The sequence below is a fragment of the Ostrinia furnacalis genome, unplaced genomic scaffold, assembly GCF_004193835.3.
Source record: "Ostrinia furnacalis isolate ACB-3 unplaced genomic scaffold, ASM419383v2 OfSCF7182, whole genome shotgun sequence".
In the NCBI taxonomy this organism is placed as follows: Eukaryota; Metazoa; Arthropoda; class Insecta; order Lepidoptera; family Crambidae; genus Ostrinia; species Ostrinia furnacalis.
Window position 1 is genome coordinate 271,112 of NW_021137421.1, and position 25,063 is coordinate 296,174.

The window sequence follows — 25,063 nt, forward strand, 5'->3', positions numbered from 1 at the left end:
CTTTTTTAGAACCGGGATAAAAGGAAGCATTTAATTTTTTCTCTGGAATATGAAAGTAAGGAGTGAGCTCACCGTTGCGTGGACGTCCAGGGTTGTTTGAACTTTTTGCGTGGAAACAAACGAACTTTAGAATGGAGACTGTCTATCGACATGGCGTCTTAGAAACGATGGCGAAAATATTTTGTAAGCCGACTTGGCTAGACAGTGATATTTAAGAAAGATTTAATTTCGTAATCTCTTCGTTATTGTAGAGATAATGAAACAGAGATTTAAGCTCCTTCTTTTTCGAATCAAGACAATTATTATCATTATCTATACAGACTCTTGTTAACTCCTCTAAAATATTAATGTTCTCTATGATATATGCAAAAGATTTTGAAACCCTTTGCATTGATATTACCTCCCCTTGCATTTGCAGTCCACAAATCTCGTACAAATCACATGTCACAAATATCGAAATCTCCAATTTCATGGACCCAAGAGCAACTACTTAACCTATAGTCGCCGTCGGGTCTTCGAATCGATTCAAGGAAACACTATTATCGGGGCACGACCCAGGTGGGGTAGCTGCACCTATAATTGGCACCTTTTGTCGCCTGCTCGTTGCAAGGGCCCGGATAAGGCGTTTTTAAACCGGTCCCCAGACAGTACTATGTTCAGTGATGGAAGTGTTAATTTAAACGAGTTTATGGAACTGATTCGTGTTTAGTTTAGAGTCAAAGCCTGACAGGGTTGTGGGTCACAAATCCATAAAATGTGACCTCAAATTGCTTCAGCTGACATTTACAGAAAAAGAAAAATTATATTTGACGTAGGTATTTATAGTAGTCTTCCAGTGCTTAGAACGCGTTATGGCTTTTCTTCATTGCCACTTCACGCCGCCGTCCCTCGTGAGTATTTTAAAAGAGCCATAATGCGTATTTTGCGATGGATGTAGACTAAAACACGTGTGATGTGAACTGTTTTTTCACTCACTGAGCGTTTTCGGTCTTTGAGCTTAACATGGAAAACGCAATTTCCATTAGACCTGTATCCAAAATGGTACCTGGCATGACACTATAGTAACGTCCCTAAAATTAGAACCAAAATTCCATATCAGGATTAGATGCGGGCCCAGCTGGGATGGCTGCGCCAATAATTGGCACCTTTTGTCAAGCTCGGTGCAACCGTGAGGGGTTAATTTGACGTTTAAGGGTGCGTTTCCATCAAAGCAAAGGGAAAAGAGAAAAATTGTCTTTCAACCTTTTAACATGTGTGGAGAATATGCACTAATAAGAAAACAAATACTTTTAATGCTAAAGTTATACCAAATAGGGCATAATCATGTTCTTACATGTAAAAAAAAATATTTGTTTTTCAAACGCTTCTTCTAATCTAAAACTTTTCGGCTTCGCGCTCTACTTTTCTGAGTTTTTTCGAGTAAAATATCGTACTTTACGAGTATAATAAGCATTTGACGTTCGAATTCAATAAATATTACGAGTATATACATATATAACTTTAAATTTAAATCCAGACCCAAAGTTCTAATAAATAAATTCTAGTTTTAATTAAAAATGAACCCTTAAATCGACTCTACGCAGCCTGTTAGGGTAACTGCGACTATAATTGGCGTCTTCTGTCAACGCACGCGGCATTGAGAGCTAATTTGGTGGTGCCCTAACGATTTCGTCGAGCGATGCACTAGCAAATTGCTGGCTGAAAATTGAACTTAGTTTAACCAGTGTCTACGCTGCTCAGATTAAATTACTGTATCTATAAAAAAAAATCTAAACAATTGCATATTGCAGGGTTACAAATGAAAATCACTGGCTGGTATTTTTGAATTCTAAAAAAAAAATATCTTGAACTTCATTAGGGGAGATTCAGCAGTGGAAATCTTGTGACTGAAATGATAGAACAAAACTAATTTTAACTAGGAAAAAAAATATTTTAGTCATTTTAAATCACGAAGAAAGACACGTCGCAATATCTAACATTTCCTTGCCAGGAACAGAATGTTACAACAAAATGTATAAAGATATAGTTGATACAACATTTTCCTACTGCACCCGTAACATTTGTGCAAAAAAAACGTTTCAGAAACAAATTGTCTAAACAAAGCAGGGCTAAGCACAGCTCATTCGAACGCCGTTAAATATTTGAGTATCATTAAGTAAATTGCATCCACCTAATGGATCCATATTACGAAAAACCTCTATCTTCAAGCCTCGAGAGCGTCCCCAAATACAGTGTCAGTTAGTGTTGTAACTTTAATATCGATAATGACGATAACATAAAATCTAGAAGGCTTAAAAATCTAGCTGGGTTTCAGAATATAACAAAACACATTTACTATAATATGATACATTTACATTTATTTTAAATAAAAATGTTTAGTAAAATGTATAACCCAAGATTACAGCAAGCAATGCATTAGGTACTTTTCTGATGTGATGTTTACCTACTCATCCTGGAGAGTTGTAAGCCCTTGTTTCAAAGAATACGTGTATTACCTTTACCGTGTATGTATGTCCGAGAAATTTGTACTTTTGTAAAACGATATCCCAGCTATTTTAATACTCATGCTGAATCTCTAGAGAGGCACACAAGGCATAAAAATAGATTATTTTACCCGAAATGCAACTCACATTTTTATGCAAGCAACGCTCCTTTAATGGCGATCAAAATATTCAATAAACTGCCTAATAATTTTAAAGATTTGCCTCTTAGGGTTTTCAAAAATAACATAAATAAATGGCTTCTTGACAAATATTATTACAGTGTTGACGAGTATTTTAATGATAATTAGCCATTATTTGACATTTATTATTTGAGTAGATATTAAAATTTGACATTGTGATCATAATTGTAGTAATTTTTATATTCTTAATTAATTTAATCAGTCAATTATTATTGTATTACATTTGCACACCGGTACAATCCCGGTAGAACATAATTGGAACTGACTTAGATACTGTATACCTGTATTATCATGACATTTTGTTCTGCAAATAAACTTATTTGATTTGATTTGATTTGATCATGTTCGTACGTCCTGGAAGTAGTAAATAAATATTTTGTCAAATACGAAATGTTCCATTCCTATTAGGTAAGGTTCAGACATAAGAACTACTCGTAACATATTTTTTAAATTTTTTTACTCTACAACTATTAAAAATATCGATAATTCGGTACGCAAACTATCGACTACACCCCACCACTGGTCCAGTGCATCAATTACCGTCACCGAGCCCTTTGTGCAATTTTCTTTGCATTAACGCATCGGCCCTTGCGTTCCCTTCATTTATCACGTGCGTAGAGGATTCACTATGGATCTCCGAAGGGAAGTCTTTAATGCTTTTCACATAAGATAAAACGTGGTGCTAATGAAATATTAACACTATGTTAAGTTTTACCAAAGTAGATTATTGGTTTCAATGTATTTTAGAAACAGACACATATTTCGAGGTTTAGAATTAGTAGGCTTTGTAGAATTAGAAGCTTGGCTCTCCATGAGTTCAATATCTTTTTGACAATGACAGTACGAGCTTGATCTTGGCAAAATCTTACATGAAAATGTTTTTGGTGGGATGATAGGTACTTTATAATCATAAGGAAACTAACAGCTGCCTTTAAATAGGAAAATGAATAGGTACCGAGACCAACATAAATAAATAATAATAAATAAATAATTGTTTATTTTATCAGACACTCATTCTGGTACATCAAAGTAATGAGTGCGTGAACTGGAGTCTAAACTAGGGCCACCCTGTATTTCAGGCCTTCAGGTCCGGGCCCACTCCCCGCATAATTATTTTACAAAAGAACCAGATACAGAAAGATGTCAATCTAGCTAACAATAGTCAATTTTAGTAACTCACACTTACAAGCGATTTCTTTACAATTTCCTGGCAGGAAAGAAAAAATAATTAAAATAAAAACTTAATCAATTTAAATATAGAATATGACATCACCGTTGACCATTAAACTCAAACAAAATCCATTACCGGATAGTGGCGAGTACTGCGGGCGGACACGGTTAGTTATCTCCTATTGATCTGGCCCAATTAAGTGTCGCCTGGGGGCGCGGCAGTGCCGGCAGCTTAACCTGACCATTCACTAAATAGTGATATGCTTAATTGCTACTCATATTGCCATTATTAGTATGTACCATATGTGTGACTATATGCTATTAAGCGACAATTGCCCATGTAAAATAGTAAGACACGGGTCTTTACCAGACCTTAAGTTTGCTTGTGACCACGGCTGCAGCATCGCAGATGAAACGTCAAGCCGTGAGTACATAATGTAACTCATTAATAAACATCGCGTTAAGACCCGTGTCTTACTATTTTAGTTGTAATGGAACGCAAAAGTTAAAAATCTTATAATAGCCCAAGTGTCGATGTCGGGTCAGATTTAGCCCAGAAACGCGGCATAAGCATATTTAGCTTACCACGAGGGGTTAACGGGACTAGGCCCTGAAAAGTGGGCACTGCTGCAGTCAAAAAACGGAAAATAGAAAAAAAAAAACATGTTAATTAGAGTGCCAACTAGCTTTTATTATGACGTGGTAGAGCATGTCTAATCAATGATCTTCAGCCAGTTCTTAATATTTTGTATCACACAAATTACCAAACTGTCATATTAACTGGCACTGGTTACGTGAAACGCCTTCTCTTTCATGAAACGTTTCATTTGTTTAATATCTTGCCGACTTTGCAATGTAGTGTAAGTAAACCACTTCCCAGTTATCTGAGGTATACCCATTTTACCCATATTATGTGCAAGCTCTTACTGCGGCGGCTACGGTTAGTTATCTCCTATTGATCTGGCCCAATTAAGTGCCGCCTGGGGACCGACCGTGGCTCATACACCGGCCGTTCACTAATGCAGCCTGGTTAATTATCGTTGCACGTGTGAAGTTAATTAGACGGAACAAAGCTATGTAACTTGGTGGCAATTTTTTAAGGTCTATAAAGAAAGTATACCTAGTTATTAAAGCGTCAAAATTCCTATCAAGCTTTTGCTCGCGTTTTGTAAAAGAGAAAAGAGATACAACCAATCAGGAAGAATGAAGTTTCTACTGATGAAAAAATATTTAGTTAGACAACTAGGTAGATGAATGGTTCATTAACCAGATCTAAATTGCGTGGCCGACCTTGATAAGATGTTCAGGTAGTGTAGGTAAGATGTTCAGCAAAAATATTTGAGTATGTATTGAAAATTGAGTCTCTTCAATACTCAAGACTTAAGTAAGCTTATCAAGAACATTTTTTTTTCTGGTTTTCCTAATGAGTCGAGTACCTGCCTAGCCAGTAGGTACCTAAGCGCCTTGTCTTTTATCTATTTCTATCATATAGTTGCGTATTCCACCCTCAAATTGACGACCTTAAATTTAACCACTGCGGCATCGGCGCAGCCTAAATCCGGGAACTGAACAGTTCCATCATTAGGCCCAGTTCGGTAATTAATTCAACCGAATGCACGCAGTCTGGTCACGTACACCAATGGCATGTTACGCAGTGTTAGTGATCGCCCCATTGAGTTATCGACCCGAACTACAAAGGGCGAAGTACTTAATATGGTTAATTTTGGAATCAACTTCCAAACTAATAGAGAAGGTTTATTTGCCGCAAATGAAGTTTACTCGTGTTAGAAAACAAGAGTTATTTTCTTATTGGCTTCGTTAAAATTAGACAAAGTATAAAGTTTGTTCAAATAATGATAAAAATTGGGCTCTCCCTGAATTTCAGTAAGGATGTGGTGTTTTATCTTCTCTTGCCATCTTATACGCTCATTCATGCCTGCTACCGAACACTTATTGGTTAATTCGGCGAAACGCTTTTCAAAAAGTTTACATGAAAATAATTTTAACCCCTCACTGCTCACAGTGCAAAATTTGACGTTCAGTAAATATGACAATCTTATGTTATTAAAGATTATTTTTGTTTTTCTTTCAGATGGAGAACTATACTCAGGGACAGTAGCCGACTTCAGTGGCATGGAACCCATCATTTATAGAGAGCCGTTACAAACGGAACCATACGACTCCATGACACTAAATGGTAAGTTTTATATTCTAATCTTCTCACAGTCACTTTTAATATCGTAATAACCGTACTTATTCTGATGTGTACTTGATTAGTACAGTAGTAGGAAATGTCAGTATAGATAGAACGAGAAAATTAAAAAAAGGTACAGTTATCGTTTCTAATACTGCAAATTCCATGACGTGTCAGGTCACTAAGCGGCTTTGTCCTACATAATATACAAAGGGCCGTTATTAATCAAACACAACGTTTATTTGCATATAGATGGAGCCATTGGACATTATCACATGCTTGAACTGAATGAAAGCGGTCGTAACATTGTCCCATAGCGTGACACATCGGTGCGAAATCACCATAACAAAGCGATATAGATAAAGCTGTAAAACTAAGTCTTGAATTGAAGGGTTAAACTTGTAACTCAACTTTCCAAATTAAAACCGTATTTGCTTAGGCATACGTTCAAATATTGACTGATTGTATTGGTATTAGGAGAATAACAATAAGTTATAAATAGGTCTAAGTAAATTAACAGCAAACATTATAACAATAAATGTAACACATCATAATCCTAACAAAATTTTATAACGAATCTGGTTACCGTAATCACGATACATGAATCCTATTAAGGTACCAATACAATATTGATATCTGCCTTAATCTGCATATTATGTACCTACATAATTAAACCATTTAATGTAACATCACGTAATGTTTATTTACACATCCGATAGAGTGACCATTCCTGAATTATTTTAAGAGATGACTTTGATAAGCTATATTAACAGATCTAGTCACTAGGACCCTACATTAAAAAGATTTAAAAATACTCAAAGTTCAGTGCATCAAGTCTTCTCCATCAATTTAGGAGCTATAATACCACAAAAGCAAACTTTACTTGCAAAATATATTACTCACTACTATTATTTCCAATTGAAATTAAATCGTGCCCACTACTAACTACTTCGTAATGCAGCTAATCATGTAACTGACACTAATCACCAGAAACCGACACTACCTAATTGTCAAACACCAAGAGAACCCGATATAGGGATATCAATTGGTCTCTAGCTCCGTTTGCCAGGTACAATGGACCTGTCAACGTCTGGCCACCCTAACTACTATCGCTGTTTACCCGTCACTGTCGATTGTTCCGAGCGCTGTCAAACATACATCCGTCAATTTAATTGAATTTGGAACGCGCTTGGAGCTCGCTGTCACGAGTGACGGCTGACGCGTCAACAATTGGGGAATCGGATTAGGATCGTATTAGAGCTATCGGCAGCGATAGGGTTACGGTATGTCTGTGCAAATTGCTAAGGAGATTAGAAGGGTAGAAGAAGACGCAAAAGTTTTATTTGTACTCGTACTTAATCGTTATTCATTGCAGAAAAATATTTCCATATTTGCGTTCAAAATCAGGAAACTGATAAATCATTGTAAAATGTTTGTATTTAAAAACATACATAAGCACAATGTTCGTATTAAGTTTGATTTAACACTATAAATCTATTTTTTCTTGCACCTTATTTCCAAAAAAAAATAAGACTAAATTAACCCATCCATCGCCGCGCAATTTTCTAATCATTCCAATTTTCGATTGCAAATATTTCTAGAACTAAATCAAACTAACTACATCTACGTCAACCCTAAACTTGCTCGTGCTATTAATAAACAGCCTGCTTATCAGACCCGACACCGATATACTGCGTGATTACGGTGATTCGGTAATCAGCTTGACGCTTATTGAGTTACGCTTTGCTAATGGGAAGGTAATTGGCTTCTAGGGGTTAACGAACTTTATAGGCACATGGTGTATTTCTGTATTAAAAGTACGGGTACTTTTTTATTAGATTTTCTTTTTCTACGCAACTTAATGTCTTAAAAAAGTACTACACAAAACAAAAACTCAATTTATGAAAAATTGCGTGAATGCGTATTGAAGCTGTTAAACATGAAAAAGAAAAACACACTTGTATTTATTAATACATAAGTCAATATCGCCAGTTCAATTAACAGGAATTTTATAAAAAACCTGTAACATAAAATACATAATTAATGAAAATATTTATTTTCCAGCTCCTGATTTCGTGAATTCCCTGGTACACGGCAACTTCGTTTATTTCTTCTTTCGAGAAACGGCCGTCGAGTACATCAACTGTGGAAAGGTAAATATTTAATGGAATTTTCGATTCCATTTCCATTGTATTAATTTAATTAACAGTAATAATCACGTGCTCATCCGTCAAGGTTCATTAAAATTACATTACATTCAAAGTCACTATTTAAAATTTAGCCCGAAGTATTTAATTTAATTTAAACTTTATTGTTTTTATTTTAAAGCTTATTCCCATTCACAAAAATTGTAATCCAATTCAAGACACCAAACAACAAAATATAGATGACCCACGCTGAACTGTCCCGCCAAACTCAATGACAGGGGGGCGCTACCATCGTTCAACTATATGGTTTCCAACATGGCAAAAATCTGAACCAGCGATCCGGTATTGACGGTGGCGCCCCACTGTCAATGTCATCGACAGGACAGTCCAGTATTTTGGAACTATAGGGGCGGGCATTCAAAAACCTGACGGCGCCATTTTGCGCGGGATCGCACTTTTTATTTTTAATTTTGGTGGCCATGGCAATGGCATTCACTAACAAATTCCTTTGCATGGAATATTATTTCTAACTCATAGTAGACAACTTTCATCTCCTTCTAGAANCTGCAAATGAAGTTTACTCGTGTTAGAAAACAAGAATTATTTTCTTATTGTCTTCGTTAAAATTAGACAAAGTGTAAAGTTTGTTCAAATAATGATAAAATTTGGGCTCTCCTTGAATTTCAGTAAGGATGTGGTGTTTTATCTCTCTTGCCGTCTTCTACAGTCATTCATGCCTGCTACCAAACACTTATTGGTTAATTCGGCTAAACGCTTTTCTAAAAGTTTACACCAAAAGAATTTAAACCCCTCACTGCTCACAATGCAAAAGTTGACGTTTATCATGATGACTTACTTAGACTTATCAGTATGTTATTAAAGATTATTTTTGTTTTTCTTTCAGATGGAGAACTGTACTCAGGCACAGTAGCAGACTTCAGTGGCATGGAACCCATCATTTATAGAGAGCCGTTACAAACAGAACCATACGACTCCATGACACTAAATGGTAAGTCTTAAGTTCTATTCTTGTTGTGAACACTAAGATCGCAACAGTAATACAATTCTGGCACGTACTTTATTGATACAATAGTAAGTAATTAGCACTTGTTAATATGCATTTATTGTAGGGAAAAATTAAAATCAATCATCAGCATTTCTAGTACTGCAAATTCTATGACGCGTCAGGTCACTAAGCGGCTTTGTCCTACATAATATATGTACAAAGGGCCGTTATTAATCAAACACAACGTTTATTTGCATATAGATGGAGCCATTGGACATTATCACATGCTTGAACTGAATGAAAGCGGTCGTAACATTGTCCCATTGCGTGACACATCGGTGCGAAATCACCATAACAAAGCGTTATAGATAAAGCTGTAAAACTAAGTCTTGCAGTGAAGGGTTGTTGCTTGTAACTCAACTTTCTAAATTAAAACCTTATTTGCTTAGGCATACGTCCAAATATTGACTGATTGTATTGGTATTAGGAGAATAACAATAGGTAAGTTATAAATAGGTCTAAGGAAATTAACAGCAAACATTATTACAATAAATGTTACACATCATAATCCTAACAAAATGTTATAACGAATCTGGTTACCGTAATCACGATACATGCATCCTATTAAGGTACCAATACAATATTGATATCTGCCTTAATCTGCATATTATTATATGATCAAACGAACTTACCAAGTGAAGTTCGATCTCAATTATCCTGTTTTCGCCGAAGAGATTTATTTTACCGTGTAGTACCCCTGTACGACAAGCCAATCCGCACACAATATTCAGCGTAGTAGTAGTAAAAAACAAAAGAGCGGGCAACCCCACCCCTNTTCTAGAATAATATTCATATTATGCTGAAACACATTTAAAAGAAAAAAACTTGGATTAATTCGACTATGTTTTTCAGGCGGTGTTCTCCCGCGTGGCCAGGGTGTGCCGGGACGACAGAGGAGGCCCGCACCGCTTCAAGCAGCGGTGGACCTCCTTCCTCAAGTCCCGGCTCAACTGCTCCGTGGCTGGGGACTTCCCCTTCTATTTCAATGAGATCCGTAAGTTTATTTTTAGTATCGATTTTTTATATTGCGATAGCGGCGCAGGACAGGTCGCTGTTGAAATCCTTGGGGGAGGCCTTTGTCCAGCAGTGGACGTCATTCGGCTGAAACAAACACAGGAACGAACCGATTTTTCATTATGTATTATTATTCAAAGTAAGATTTCCTTCATTGACAAGGATAGAAACTTTTCTTCCTTATTCTATTCATGTAAAAATCGTTCTAGATAGAGCGACTGTTCTGTTTGTTTCGAAGACCAATTTCGTACAATTAAAACTTTCAGCGATTTTTGTAAGAAGATTCAGTGTCTTTTTGAATTCAGTTTTCACTCATAATGAATTCCCTTTTTCTGCAGTCGTTTTTGTAATGATTACGCAATCATTGTAATCTTTAAATATGTACCTTTACTTACTCGTAGTTACTATTAAGTAGATAGTTTGCGGAATTCAGCCTAAAGCCTGAAGGCAATAAATAAGAAAAATAAAATGGACATTGCAAACTTAACCATAAGAGTAGGCGCACACCGTTGATTTTTAGTTGGCCGATAGTTGTGCCCGATTTTGAATTGTATGAAGAATCGGCCAAATCGAATGGACGTAGTGTGCGCACTCCCATACATGCCCATACTGATCAACTGCCCGACTAAACTATCGGCCGAAGAAAAATCAACGGTGTGCGCCTACTCTAAATCTACTATAATTTTTGCTAACACGTCTTTTTGATTCAAAACCAACGAATTGATCTTGACCTTCATCAAAGAAGCATCTTTGCCCCAAATCCGGCTGCAATCAATCAATCTATAGACCCGATATTTCGTTTTAACTTAATTGCCAATCTCTTCCAGCGATCGCGAGAAAGCGAAAATTAATCGTTCGACGATTGCTTGTTTACAATAATTAATCTAGATCCCGTTTTAAGTAATTAAATGGGATTACAACAACACTCGCAAACATTTTTTACGCGGAAAAAATATAATTTTCGTTCATTCGTTAATCTCCGCGAATACGAGTAACATTTTGCTCCATGTTATTAATTTTAATATTTTATATCCTGTATGTATGACAATGATTTCCAGAAAGTTGTTTAATAAACGCTTTTCAAATGATGAAGCAATTTTTAGAAGTAATTAATCATCCTTTGTTAATTTCCACACTTGCTCTTAAAAGGGTTTCTCAGTATCAGCAGCATTATATTCTCGCGCTAAGAACAATTTGTCAAGTTAGTGCTAAAAAGAAGTAGAAAATTAGGTCTAAGTAATTAAATCCTCATGGTACTTACTTACAGACAACTTTACTCTTTAAATTCTATAAATCGACAACGAATCGAAGCTTTTAATTAAGTAGTTGAATTTAAATCAAAACAGGGCAGAATCTATGACTGATATTGAATCGTTTGAGCATTGTTTCGAAACACTAACTTTGTGTAATACCTACTTACCTACTAATCGCATTAGTCACCATAGTTTTCGACTAGGTATCTAAAGATTAGTGTGTAGTAAGAATAAAATTTATTACAATCTTAATTCAACTCATCNCGCTAAGGTATGCTAGGTCGACGTCTCTTGAGTCTGTGAATTATGTTCGATCTTTGATTCGCTTTTGTTTTCGAATCAAACTTTGACAACGTAAGATGAGATTTATTAGGCATTTCATTCCTAAATGACACGCGTTTGGATATCGTCGGTTAGAAACAACACTTGCGCGAAGTCACATGCGCTAAAGACATTGGCGCGAAAGACTGCGCGTGCGATATTTTCGGCTGATATACGGCACGTTCACAACGCCCCCTAACAGCATATCGGGCAGCGCCGTCTGCGCGTTTAGTATGCAAGACATCGCCGACACCTTCGAGGGGACCTTCAAGGAACAGAGCGCCATCAACTCCAATTGGCTGCCAGTGAATAAGTAGTGCTAAGGTATGCTAGGTCGATGTCCCCTGAGTCTGAGAAAGTGGAAATTAGTTCGGTGGCGTTTGATTCGCTTTTGTTTTACGTTTTTTTGGATTCAAACTTTTTACAGTGTAAGATCAGATTTTATACCATTTTATAAGTAGGTAATTGAGTAGAGTTTGGATATGATGTTCCGCTTGCAAACAACGAATGCTTCTATCTTATAACGAAGAAATTCAGTTTACCTACTTGGCTACATGACTATTGATAATGCTTTATTTACGTAGCCATTTAGGTATGTATGTAAAGTTTGTGGCAATGACTTTAAAAATTGGACACATAAAATTTCACTAAGTTTAACAAGAATTTAGGCTGAGTTGCACCAACTTAATTTGACCGTAACTATGACAATAACTAGTGTTTTTGTATGGTATTTGACAGATTTCTGACGTTTGTTAAAGATATGATGGTGCAACACAGCCTGACTTTAACTGCTAATAAACTAGAAACAACAGTAAATTTTAAGGTCTACGGTGAGTCACGTGACGTTCAACGTGTTAAAGATGGTTATTTTCTTTTACAGGTCCCAGAGCCTCGCCCAGGGACGTGTCACAACGACTCTAGACAGCTGCCCGACCAGACGCTAAACTTCATCAAGACACACGCCCTGATGGACGAGTCAGTGCCAGCCTTCTTCGGAGAGCCTATTGTCATTAGGACTAGTTTTCAGTGAGTATAGTAACATAATATTTAGGGTGGATTCAACCAAATAAGAGTAAAAATCTCAGGATAAATCGTCAGTTATTTCGACATTTTGACATATTATTATTTCCCATACTAAAACTGTCAAGTTATACCAGGAGTTATTTTCGGATAAAAGTTGGTCGAATCGGGCCTTTTTCGGATAAACTCTTTGAAGGTCGAACATAAATACGAAGCCTGTTAGGCTGTTAGTTAATTACACTACAACAGGCAACCTTGACATACTTGTCTAGTGACCCTATTTCAATTCCGTGTATTGGGAGAGGATCAAATTCAATTGTTTATTTAAGCAAATAGGCTGCCAGAGAGAACTTTACACGTTTCAACCCTACTACTGCTTCGGGACAGTAATAATGGGCCAGTGCTAAGAAGAAGCAGTGCAAGATACTCACTCAGTCACTCACTATCCTGGAAAAACTTCTAGTAACTCAAAACAGTAATGTATTAGTTCCTGTTTTCAAGACCATGTAGACGTAGAATAGTATAATGTGTAGTGCATATTTATTAATTAATTATTTTCTTTGTTCACAGCTACCGCTTTACCCAGATAGCAGTGGATCCACAAGTGAAGACCCCTGGTGGAAAAGCGTACGATGTGCTATTTATTGGAACAGGTATGTCACATTTGTCTTTATATTCTTCTTCTATCATCAGATTATTTGGTTTACACTTCTCACGTTGACCAAATATGGTTAATTCAGACTACTTTTAAAGATCATCGATATCATATCAGTGTGCAATAAAAATGTAACCTACCGTATTTTTGCAGACAATGGCAAAATCATCAAAGCGATCAACGCATGGTCGTACGACTCTAACAAGAGAGCAGTGCCTGTGGTCATTGAGGAGCTTCAGGCCTTCGCAGCCGGGTCCCCGGTTAGAGCCCTGAGGGTCGCCAGGGCGGGCAGGGATGCGGCCAGACTCATAGCTGTCTCTGATAGAGAAGTCTTAAGCCTGAGACTGCATAGGTGTTCGAGCGACAAGATCAGCTCGTGCTCGTAAGTACAACTGTATCTAAGTAAATAACCTAAATTAGTTTGTGGTTGTTCATCAAGAGTAAAACTGACTCTATTGACAACTGGAACCATGCGATGGAAGTAGAAGAAGCAAGTACTGTTAGTTACTGTAATAATACAAAATGTTCCCAAGTTTGCACAGAGGAAAAAGTTAAACTGTTATTGGACCCGCAACAAAATTAATCAAAAGAATGTAAGAGGAGTTCGAAGTTAAGGATCGAACTCCCATCCAGTGCAGAGTTTAGTTTTCAACCGACTTCAAAAAAGGAGGAGGTTCTCAATTCGACCCGTATGTTTTTTTTTTTTTTTTTTTTTTTTTTATTTTCAACCGACTTCAAAAAAAGGAGGAGGTTCTCAATTCGACCCGTATGTTTTTTTTTTTTTTTTTTTTTTTTTTTTTTTTTACGCGATAGCTCCGCCAATTATTAACCGATTTGAACAAATCTTTTTTCAGCGTATAGGTAATATCTCAAGGGTGGTCCCATTTAAATTTAATAATAAAAAAAACAACCCCCAAGGGTGGAAAATTGGGGATGAACTTTTTTATACGCAATATCTCCGCCGATTATAAACCAATTAGAACGATTACTATTTTGTTGAATACTGATGATTGATACTTTTGGAGTCGGTGCAGGCAAACTTTACATGTTTCATTATCTTGGCACCGACTCCAGAAGTATCAATCATGGTATACCTACANTGCTAAGGTATGCTAGGTCGATGTCCCCTGAGTCTGGGAAAGGGAAATTAAGTTCGGTGGCGTTTGATTCGCTTTTGTTTTATGTTTTTTTGGATTCAAACTTTTTACAACCTAAGATCAGAATTTAATACCAGAGTTTGGATATGATGTTCCGCTTGCAAACATTCGCTTACTTGGCGACTCAAAGCTAAGAAAACATGACTGTTTATAATGCTTTATTCGGGTACTTTTAATTGTGACGTAGCCATTTATTTAGGTACGTAATGTTTGTAGCAATGACTTTAAAAATTGGACACATGGATCGCACTATGTTTAATAAGAATATTAGACTTAAACTGCTAAGAAACTAGACACAAGTAATTTTTAAGGTGTACGGTGAGTCGCGTGGCGTCCAAAGAGCTAAAATTTATAATCTCACTTCTTTACAGGTACCAGAGCCTCGACCAGGGACGTGTCACAACGACTCTAGACAGCTGCCCGACCAGACGCTAAACTTCATCAAAACACACGCCCTGATGGACGAGTCAGTGCCAGCCTTCTTCGGAGAGCCTATTGTCATTAGGACTAGTTTTCAGTGAGTATAGTAATATACTAAGCGCTCCTGCACACGACGCCGCTACCGCGCCGCCGCCGCGCCGTCGCCGCGCCTTTGCACTGTTTATACGCGCCGCGTGAACACCGCTGCCGCGCCGCCGCCGCGCCGCCGCCGCGCCGCCGCCGCGCCGCGGGCGAAATTATGCTTTGATGGCGCTGTGGCGGCGCGGCGGCGGCACGGCGGCGGTTTTATTCGGTGCGTATGAACAGTGTAGCGGCGCGGCGACGGCTCGGCGGCGTCGCGGTGGCGGCGTCGTGTACAGGAGCCCTAAGGGTGGATTCGACCAAACAAGAATAAATCGTCAGTTATTCGACATTTTGACATACATATTGCCCATACTGAAACTATCAATGTGCCAGTTATACCAGGAGTTATTCTCGGTCTGGTCGAATTGGGCCTTATTCGGATAAACTCGTTTGTTTCTTCCCCTTTTTTCGAAGAATTTCGTAATTGAACTTTTTCCCTATTTCAAATATCGTTTTTTAAAGGTCGAACATAAATGCGAAGCCTGTTAGGCTGTTAGTTAATTACACTACAACAGGCAACCTTGACATACTTGTCTTGTGACCCGATTTCAATTCCGTGTATTGGAAGAGGATCAAATTCAATTGTTTATTTAAGCAAATAGGCTGCCAAAGAGAACTTTTACACGTTCCAACCATAGGTACTCTGCTTCGGAACAGTAATAATGCAGTGCTAAGAAAAAGCAGCGCCAGATACTCACTCAGTCACTCACTATCCTGGAAAAAGTTCTAGTAACTCAAAACAGTAATCTAGTTCCTGTTTTCAAGACCATGTAGACGTGTAATGTGCAGTGCATATTCAATAATTATTTTCTTTGTTCACAGCTATCGGTTTACTCAGATAGCAGTGGATCCACAAGTGAAGACCCCGGGTGGAAAAGCGTACGATGTGCTTTTTATTGGAACAGGTATGTAACATTTGACATCTTCTTCTATCATCAGGTCATTTAGCCTACACGTCTCACGTTGACCAAATGGTTAATTCAGACTAATTAAGATCTTATCGGTGTGCATTAAAATGTAACCTACCGTATTTTTGCAGACAATGGCAAAATCATCAAAGCGATCAACGCATGGTCGTACGACTCTAACAAGCGAGCAGTGCCTGTGGTCATTGAGGAGCTACAGGCCTTCGCAGCCGGGTCCCCGGTTAGAGCCCTGAGAGTCGCCAGGGCGGGCAGGGACGCGGCCAGACTCATAGCTGTCTCTGATAGAGAAGTCTTAAGCCTGAGACTGCATAGGTGTTCGAGCGACAAGATCAGCTCGTGCTCGTAAGTACAACTGTATCTAAGTAAATAACCTAAATTAGTTTGTGGTTGTTCATCAAGAGTAAAACTGACTCTATTGACACCTGGAACCATACTATAGAAGAAGAAGAAGCAAGTACTGTTAGTTACTGTAATAATACAAAATATCCAAGAACATTTTTCGGTAAAGGCCAAGTTTGCACAGGGGAAAAAGTTAAACTGTTATTGGAGCCGCAAAAAAATTAATCATAAGAACATGAGGAGTTCGAAGTTAATGATCGAACTCCCATCCAGTGCAGAGTTTAGTTTTTTGCAGATTAATTCAACTAAATTCTTGTTAACTTTCACAGAGAATGCGTGGCGCTCCAAGACCCGTATTGCGCGTGGGACAAACAGGCCGGCCGGTGCCGCGCCTACTCGCACGGAGTCAGCCGGTGGTTAGATGAGAACTCCTTCTACCAGAGCGTCAATACTGGCAGCCACTCGGCCTGTCCTCACAGTAAGTGGCACATCACTATCATCACCTGTTATGGGTTTAAAAATTACTTTGTGTCAAGTGTCGAGAGAACGGCTTCTGAAGTCAACGTCATGTTGGCACTCTTTATCATCAGGTTATTTATTCTCCACTAAAGGAGCACTACCGTCTCTAATTTAGCAAAGCACTCTAGACCTTAAAGTACTCAGATCTTTGGGACTGGTTAAATATTGCCGTTAGACCATATTTATTTTAATCGGCAGAAAACAATTTCTGAGTTCTTTGCGCTTTTGTGGAAAAACATTTGAACCGTTTACTTTCCATTTAATAAGTATTAAATATGCAATTGTTATTTCAGGTAAAGACGCAGGTGCCGTCGGCGGACTCAGCTCAGGCCTGTACGATGACGCGCGGGGAGAAACCAAAGGAGAAGTTATCAACATAGTCCAAGACAAAGATGGGAAAGGAGGCAGCAACAGCAATGAAGGTACGGAAAGAATAAGCTTAGTTTTATCAACCCTTGCTGCCACACAAAACTTGATAGAAAGAACTGTCTTACTTTTTATGAATGACTCTTGTTTGTTCCGAAATGTAACCTTCCCTAACACTTTAGGTCCAGAAGTAATAACAGCCGATCCTCCACCACCAGCGTATTCAGTAGAAACGTTGGCGCTCGCAGTAGCAGCTGGAGCGTTAGCCGCTTTAGGCGCTGGATTCGCAGCGGGCTACATCTGCGGCCGGCGGTGTAAGAAGGACGACGATGACAACATGCCGTACCCTGATACTGAGTATGAGTACTTCGAACAGAGACAGAATATTAACAGGTTGGTAGGTTTGGAATCTTAGTCGCATCATTGGCATCTAATTCACCTTCAAGTCTTCAACAAACTCATCAACCTCATCTTGTTAACATTTTTGGCCTGTTCTTTACTAACTAATAAACGCTTAATTTATTAGGTCTTCACCTATGAAATTGCCGATTATTTTTCAATGTTATTGAGTTTTATTACTTTTACGACAGCTGTTCCTGTAATTACTTGTATCTATGCACTGTGTAAAATGTTTTAATGTTTTTTATTATTATTATCTTCAAATACAGGTCATCCTAAATAGCGTTTAGATCAATTTTAAAAAATACTTATCCTATAGCTTAATTTTGCCTTAATTCAAACGACAATTTCATAAGTGAAGACCTATTATTTTTCTTTGAATTATTAATACTAACTTGAAACTTATTATAGGATTCAAGCAGAACCTAAGCTGCTGCAGCAAGTTGAAGAAGTGACGTATGCCGAGCCTGTGCTCGCTCCACAACCCAAGCCAGCGTCTCCCCGGGCGACCCTCCGCAAACACCCCCCATACCACCCCCACCACGAGACGCTATTCCAGTTCCAGCCAGACGCCTACCGCCGCGACAACTTCGGAACTCTCCGCTCTCATCAGGTCAATGTCAGTTGTGCTCCATTTTCTTCTTTTGCATGGGTTTATTTTCAGTTTAATTTATTGTGAAAATATTTAAAAAAAAGTAGTAAAAAAGTCTGAAACCTAAATAATCAAAACATCAACTTCGATTTCAAAAATTATATGACTCATTTCTGTTTCAATGCCTGACACACCAGTCAAATATCGTGTTTGAAGATTAAAGAATACTATTGAATTTTCAATATCATTTCACTTTAAATTAAAACTGTTATCATCTTACGTTTGCATGAATTTATTGTGAATTTCTAATTCTTTAAATTTCTTGATGTTTCATTCTCTACTATCATATGCATCATCCTGCTTTATCATAATTTCATATTTCATGTTTTGATCATCTAACAAACCATTTCATCCAAGTGCCTGTGAGTTTCACAATCTCAACCAAATATACGAAATCATCAAAATAAATGAGCTCATAAAAATCAATTTTTTTCGCATACTATTCTAAAACATGAAAAGAGCTAATTATTTACTCCAAATGACAGAGATTAAAATCGAAAAAGCACATATTTACTTCAAAACTGTTTACAAGTCATCGAAACTCACGGACACTGAAATCTGACAGTAACCTTTCATTGGCTCCATTAACTCACGCACGCCTTCACCTCGGCATGTCAGTTAACGCAGGAATATTCGGACCGCAGGGGGATGGGTACCGGCGCGGCAACGACAATGGCTTCTCGACCACGCGCTCAGTGAAGAAAGTGTACCTCTGAGAAACAAGCGGGGCGGACTCGCGCGACCAGATGCATCACCATAAGCATAATACGCATCACCACCATACGTTGGGTAAGTTCTACTTTTTCTTTTATGTCAAATTCAAATTCAAATTGTTTATTACATGAAACACTGTCTGATACATTGTGTTAAGCATAAAAATACAAACTCAAATTTTTTCTAGGATTTTTATAGGTGTCTAGTGCCCGTTCACCATCAATCCCTAATTTTTAAGTGACCCCTATGGTAACAATTAACAGGAATTTTGCTGCCATAGGGATCACTTAAAAATTAGGAATTGATGGTGAAAACGGGCATAGGACTCTGATTTTATCAGAGTACCTATACCTTTCCAAATATAGCTTGCACTGCTGTCATATTTAAAGCTGGTGAAGGAATCGCAAAATGATAAATATTTCGTGATATTTGGGAGTAGAATCTGAATGATTTAAGGTTAATCACGGTAGACAAATTCTCATTTAGTTTTCCCAATCACAGTGTCGCAGCGCAGCAGCGGGTCGGGGTCCGGCTCAGCGAGCGGCGGCGGATCGTCGTCGTCGCCGTCGCCGCCGTCGTCCTCCCCCTCCCCCTCGGGCGAGCGGCCCCCCACGCCGCCGCCCCCCGCCCCGCAGCCCTGCGCCTACATCTACCGCAACTAGCGCGCCGCCCCGCCCCCTCCGCCAGAGGCACTCGCCCTCTCGATCTAACGAGAACCCAACGAACTCCGTGAATGTGACATTCCAAATACAAACTCAGTGATCGTTGAATGAGAACTTGTTGTTATGATATGACCCGTCTCTTGAAGACCTGTTGAGTGCGATATAGAAACGAAACTGTTATATTATAACTAGACATTACTTGTTGCGATGCTTGATGAAATTTAATACATGTATTGTAATATTTCACAAATGTGATGAGAATTTTTCTTCCATTGAATAAAATATACGTACTGGTGATTATCCAACAAATATCGTATCTCTGCGGTCAGAGGATATGTGAAAAGAATCATGTATTTTTTTTAAAAGACGGAACAATATTATCGATTGATGTATGTGAGATGAATATTGTAACAAATTGTAGATTGTTTAGACTATACATAGTTTACAAAATAATTTAGGGAAAAATATAAGTTTTTGTTGGTAACATGTTGATGACTAGTTAATGTGAAATTGTGAGTGGCGTTGCAGTTTTTAGTCGATGGTCTTATTGTCTCGTTAATCTATACTCTATGGAAATGGTGACTGGTGCATCGCATACAATTGGTTAAAGACTGCAATGGTTTCACAGATTGCTTTTTTACATACCTACTACTTGTAGCATTACGTCATTAATTATAGGGAGGATTCTCTTATTCTAAAGTTCTAGCGTTATTATGACTTGACAAGAATAATGGGAGCGCTCCTACTTACAATTCCATTCCCCTTCTGGACGGAATGTGTGCGTACCAGCGCTTAGTTAGGACACGTCAGTCGCACTAGATTAAACGATTATTATAACATTATAGTTGAAACCAATGACATTATAAAAACACAAAATATAATATAAATTATATTTACCATGTATAAATGATATGTAAAGTTCTGATACTTATTCATTCATTAAAAAAGTGCTTCTTATGGGTGTATCTAGATTATTAGGGGTATCGTTTTGATAATTATTCGATAATGTTATAGATTTAGCGATTATGTATACATAGATACATAGTTTAAGATGGCACTGTGATGCCACATTGCCAATTTAGATTGTTGGTGCGCCATTGTATAGTTACGGTCTGTAACTGTGATCATTGTGTACATACATTCTGTAACACTGAAGACATCTTTTAGTCTACTGTCATTCTAAATTTACATTTTCAGAAAAGAGGGCCAAACGTTGATAAACCTTTCAGAATCGTTCCTGTTGATGTTTTGTGATTGTATAGGAAGTTCTGTTGTCCTATTGAAACGCGTGTCACTTATTTTGTGATTTGCTAGTCCTCATTTTACCCGGATGATGTATAGTGTTCAAACTCATCTTCGCTCATTGTTGACAATTGGATGTGTATAAAGAAAATGTCAATTCTATTTGTAATGACTTAGTGCCTAAGTGTGTGTGGCAGGATTGTATTTTGTACAGTACAATGACTCAGTTTTTGTTTGGGACTGATGTTAGCGCAGACTCTAGATCGCCATTAGTGTAGAGATTGATATGGAAAACTGCTAACCGACATGTTTTAATGATGTTCTTCAGCTTACTCCTGGCCATATAACTGATGTTAGAGGCCAGTTTGGTTCTGAGAATAACCAGATCATTAAACCTGTCGGCTAGCCTGCACAGATAACTTTTATAACGCCATAATAAATAAGGGCATTCTCAAGATTGCCTTCGTGTTACTCACAATAATTATTTCTCTTTAATGTATATGACATACCAAAGATGCCATGATTTTGTAATGTAAATTATTTATTTGTAGTGGTAATTGCTAAAACTTTATCGAGTTAATTGTTTAACAACGGATATAACTGCCAATTCGTATAACTTAATTTAATAACCGATATACGCACATTTATTATTTTGTATGTTAACCGTGCGGTGAGTACGCTTCATAGACGTTCGGTCTTTTTTGGATAATAGTGCTGGCGTTGGAAATGATGTTCTGATAATATGTATAATGTAAGATAGTATATACAACTTCTGTATAGAGTTTCACGAATGCTTTGACTTCTGGATAATACTCAAACCGACACGGGTTAGCGCGTGCGGTGCTATTAAAGTCATCATGTTATACCACATAAGACTGAAAGTTCTCTACGCTTGGTTATTGTTTGAACAGGTCATCATTTCCACCCCAGCACACACAAAATTAAAACACATACGTAAAGAGGCTAGTTCTTGTATATAGCGAGTTCTGTAATGTAATTAGAAGCGTCGAGTAATTTTAAAGTAAGCGTTAGAGTGTAAGCGCAAGAAAATTTTTGAAGGAGAATTGTTAAGAATTGTTTTTGTAATAATTAAAAATATTGATGAAATGTACAATAACCATTTCTATGTTTAAATTACTGAACCATCTTTTTATACTCGTAAAGTTAATTGTAAACATAACATGCCTAGAAAGTCTTTTGTAATAAGCATAAAATTATTGATTTATAATTATATTGAGAATTATATAGAACGTATCGTACGGTAGTTTATGATAGACCGCTTAATTTTGTTTGAAACTCGAAGCCTTAGTGTTAGAAATTGAAGACTTTTATTGAAATAAAGAAATAAGTAATTTACAGAGGATTGAATTTAATATGAAATCCGCAACTTTCATAATAACGTTTAAGGTATAGCTCGTTTACGTCACATTAACATTACTCTCAAACTATCACTACCCAAAAACTATATTCTAATAATGTAAATATTTGGGATTGATTTCGTTAACATTCGAATAAATCGGTTTAGTGCGTGTGCAATATTTTTCTACTTTTAAATATCACGGTCCAATTTCAAATTATGATAAAAGTTATTTTATTACTTTGAAATTGGAACGAGTTTGCCACGACCGCCTGTGAAATTATACTCTTTGGAGAACTGGCACTCAGTTATCTGACTTTTTCAATATTTTTTCATTATTATAAAATTCTGACTTCATTAAGTTGAGATTTTTCTGATTTTATACGGTCTCCACTCTTTTAAATTGTTTGATTAATCAACATTGTAAAACTGGTACAGTTGACTTGGAAAGTGTACCTAACGTACAATTCGTTCGCGCTTAGGTAAATAAGTAGGTACCTTTTCGTTATAAAAAGTTGTGTTTACCTCTGTAAGTTCTATAACTGCTCCTGTGCAAGTTTATAAAATACTTATATGTAAGTTAATAACGTTAATGAATATAATAGCAGCTCTCTTTGCATCGGTTCATACAAAAACGCGGATTGGATATTAACTGTTGGTATTTATAATAACAAATATAGAAAATTATATTTTTACTAAATAAGTAAAGTTAGATTTAACTGAGGCAGGTCTTCAAACTGATCATTTGTTTGCTTTCTCGATATAGTACAATAGATGAGATGCTCAGGGGCCCAATTCTGGTGAACCATAAACAAGTTTTAGAACTTTTTAGTCGTTAACGAAGGGGAAGTACCTACCTTCGTGTTTTCCAAAATCTAATGTTTAAACTATTCAGTGCTTTTAAATACTCCAGAGATCTAAATAGAGCTTCTAGTCGCTTGTTTAGCAGGATTGGGCTGCTGATGGGAGCGAATCAGGAACATTGGGAAGTGCCTAACGAAGTGACAGACTACGTTGACTCCCGCGGGACGGCGTTGACGCGAGGGCTGATCCAGACGTGATTTTTCGGAAGGGGAGGATTCTGTGAATTTTCAAAGTTACCTTTTAAACAGGTGGATTTATTACCATTGTTAAATGTAAGAATTTCAAAAGTGAAACGAGCTCAAAATGTTTTATTGACAGGGTTCTCTCTTTCTTGAAACCATGCCAATAAAAAGTTTTTCATGTCTCTACGTTCAGTGCATAGACAAATAGAGTGGGTCCTACTCTGGATCTGCCCTTGTTACCTACGCCCCACCCAATACCGCTTTCGTTTCGGTCAGCTGATGGAATTGTCTTTGACAAATCCGTTGTTGTGCTGTCGGCCGACATTGTCGTTTGTCGGCTGCTTTGTTGTTGAGTTGTCGGCCGACCGAATCGAACGTAAGCGTGGACTAGTGAGTTTCTATAGTGTGCCTTTAGTATTTGTAACTAGATACCGCCCTCTAGAAACTCGAAGGATGGAATTGGAGTAAACTTAAATTTAAATCGTTTAAAATGTTTACTGTGGCTCAACAATTTATAAGCAGTACGAGAATTACAAGACATGAGTAAAGTTATTTATGTAAACTCTTTAATTTGATTACTCTCTCTTGTGCAATGTGCATCTTAATTTGTGAGTGAACGATAGATACATATATGCAGTTCTTAATTTAAAGATACACAAGGAATTGGTAGATACCTACTCGTACCTATGTTGAGATTGAAAATCAACTAATCGGGGGCTTTGATCTATGCTTGAGAATCAATTAAGTTTTGGTCTCATCATAATACCAACCACCAGAATTTTATTCCAATTCCATCCCCAGCCGATATTAGAATAATATTCTAACGTCATCAACCTTCCCTTCGAATAAACAATACCTATACGTAACATCAACTTTCTATAACTTGTTGAAACCGCATTCATTTTGCTTTTAGACACTCCATAGAATTAAGTAGGGTTTTATAATAATGCAAAACGCAACGCAGTGATAGTAAACACCTGTAATTCGCTGCCAATGTTCATAGAGTGCAATTTTTTTATGACTACTTAGAAACAAATAGATTGTGAAACAATGGTTTGCAAAGAACTAAAAGCAACCTCATGAATTTCGTATTTTGCTTACCATTGTTCAAAATGTTATGATCATTTTCTCATAAAAATATTATTAATTATATGCTAAATATTTTAGCAAAGGATAAAATGTATTCCTTTTCTTTAGTAAATAAAATATTGAAACTTGATTTGTTGTTTTCTTGACACCCGAAACAGTAGTTAACGTTCTTATTGGGTCTGATTTTATGATGATTCTGATTCTGATTCTGATTCTGTACCAGTCTGTAAGTACTGGATGTGGTACTTACTGGGTATTGAAGGTAGTGGTAGTGCCTCCGACAAAGTACCGCAATTTGTACGAAGTTTTATAGACCTAGTTCTATAGCTTAGGTACCTAGTACCTGGTGCAAAACATCTAGAACCCTGTTTATGTTTAATATACTCAAAATATAAATTTAATAATACAGATGCCGAAAATTGATAGTAATTAAGTTTTCATTAGTTCACAAGGGCTAATTTTCTTAGCCAGTGGCGCGAACTATGAGAGAACCTATTGAATTTGCACT

General features: G+C 37.3%; 1 protein-coding gene across 1 annotated transcript in view; it reads left to right on the top strand.

Moving 5' to 3' along the window:
- Sema1a (semaphorin 1a) overlaps positions 1–24,528 on the top strand; it is a 172,610-nt gene extending 148,082 nt beyond the window's left edge. Inside the window, exons 5-19 of the mRNA XM_028319401.1 lie at positions 5,946–6,050; positions 8,112–8,200; positions 10,113–10,254; positions 11,626–11,647; positions 11,994–12,161; positions 12,378–12,384; positions 12,729–12,874; positions 13,439–13,521; positions 13,677–13,905; positions 16,839–16,987; positions 17,322–17,450; positions 17,577–17,787; positions 18,205–18,412; positions 19,064–19,234; positions 19,661–24,528. Of these exons, the coding sequence (XP_028175202.1) occupies positions 5,946–6,050; positions 8,112–8,200; positions 10,113–10,254; positions 11,626–11,647; positions 11,994–12,161; positions 12,378–12,384; positions 12,729–12,874; positions 13,439–13,521; positions 13,677–13,905; positions 16,839–16,987; positions 17,322–17,450; positions 17,577–17,787; positions 18,205–18,412; positions 19,064–19,144 (1,769 nt within the window). The 3' untranslated portion in view covers positions 19,145–19,234; positions 19,661–24,528. The remainder of the gene's footprint in view (positions 1–5,945; positions 6,051–8,111; positions 8,201–10,112; positions 10,255–11,625; positions 11,648–11,993; positions 12,162–12,377; positions 12,385–12,728; positions 12,875–13,438; positions 13,522–13,676; positions 13,906–16,838; positions 16,988–17,321; positions 17,451–17,576; positions 17,788–18,204; positions 18,413–19,063; positions 19,235–19,660) is intronic.
- Positions 24,529–25,063: the final 535 nt, after the last annotated feature.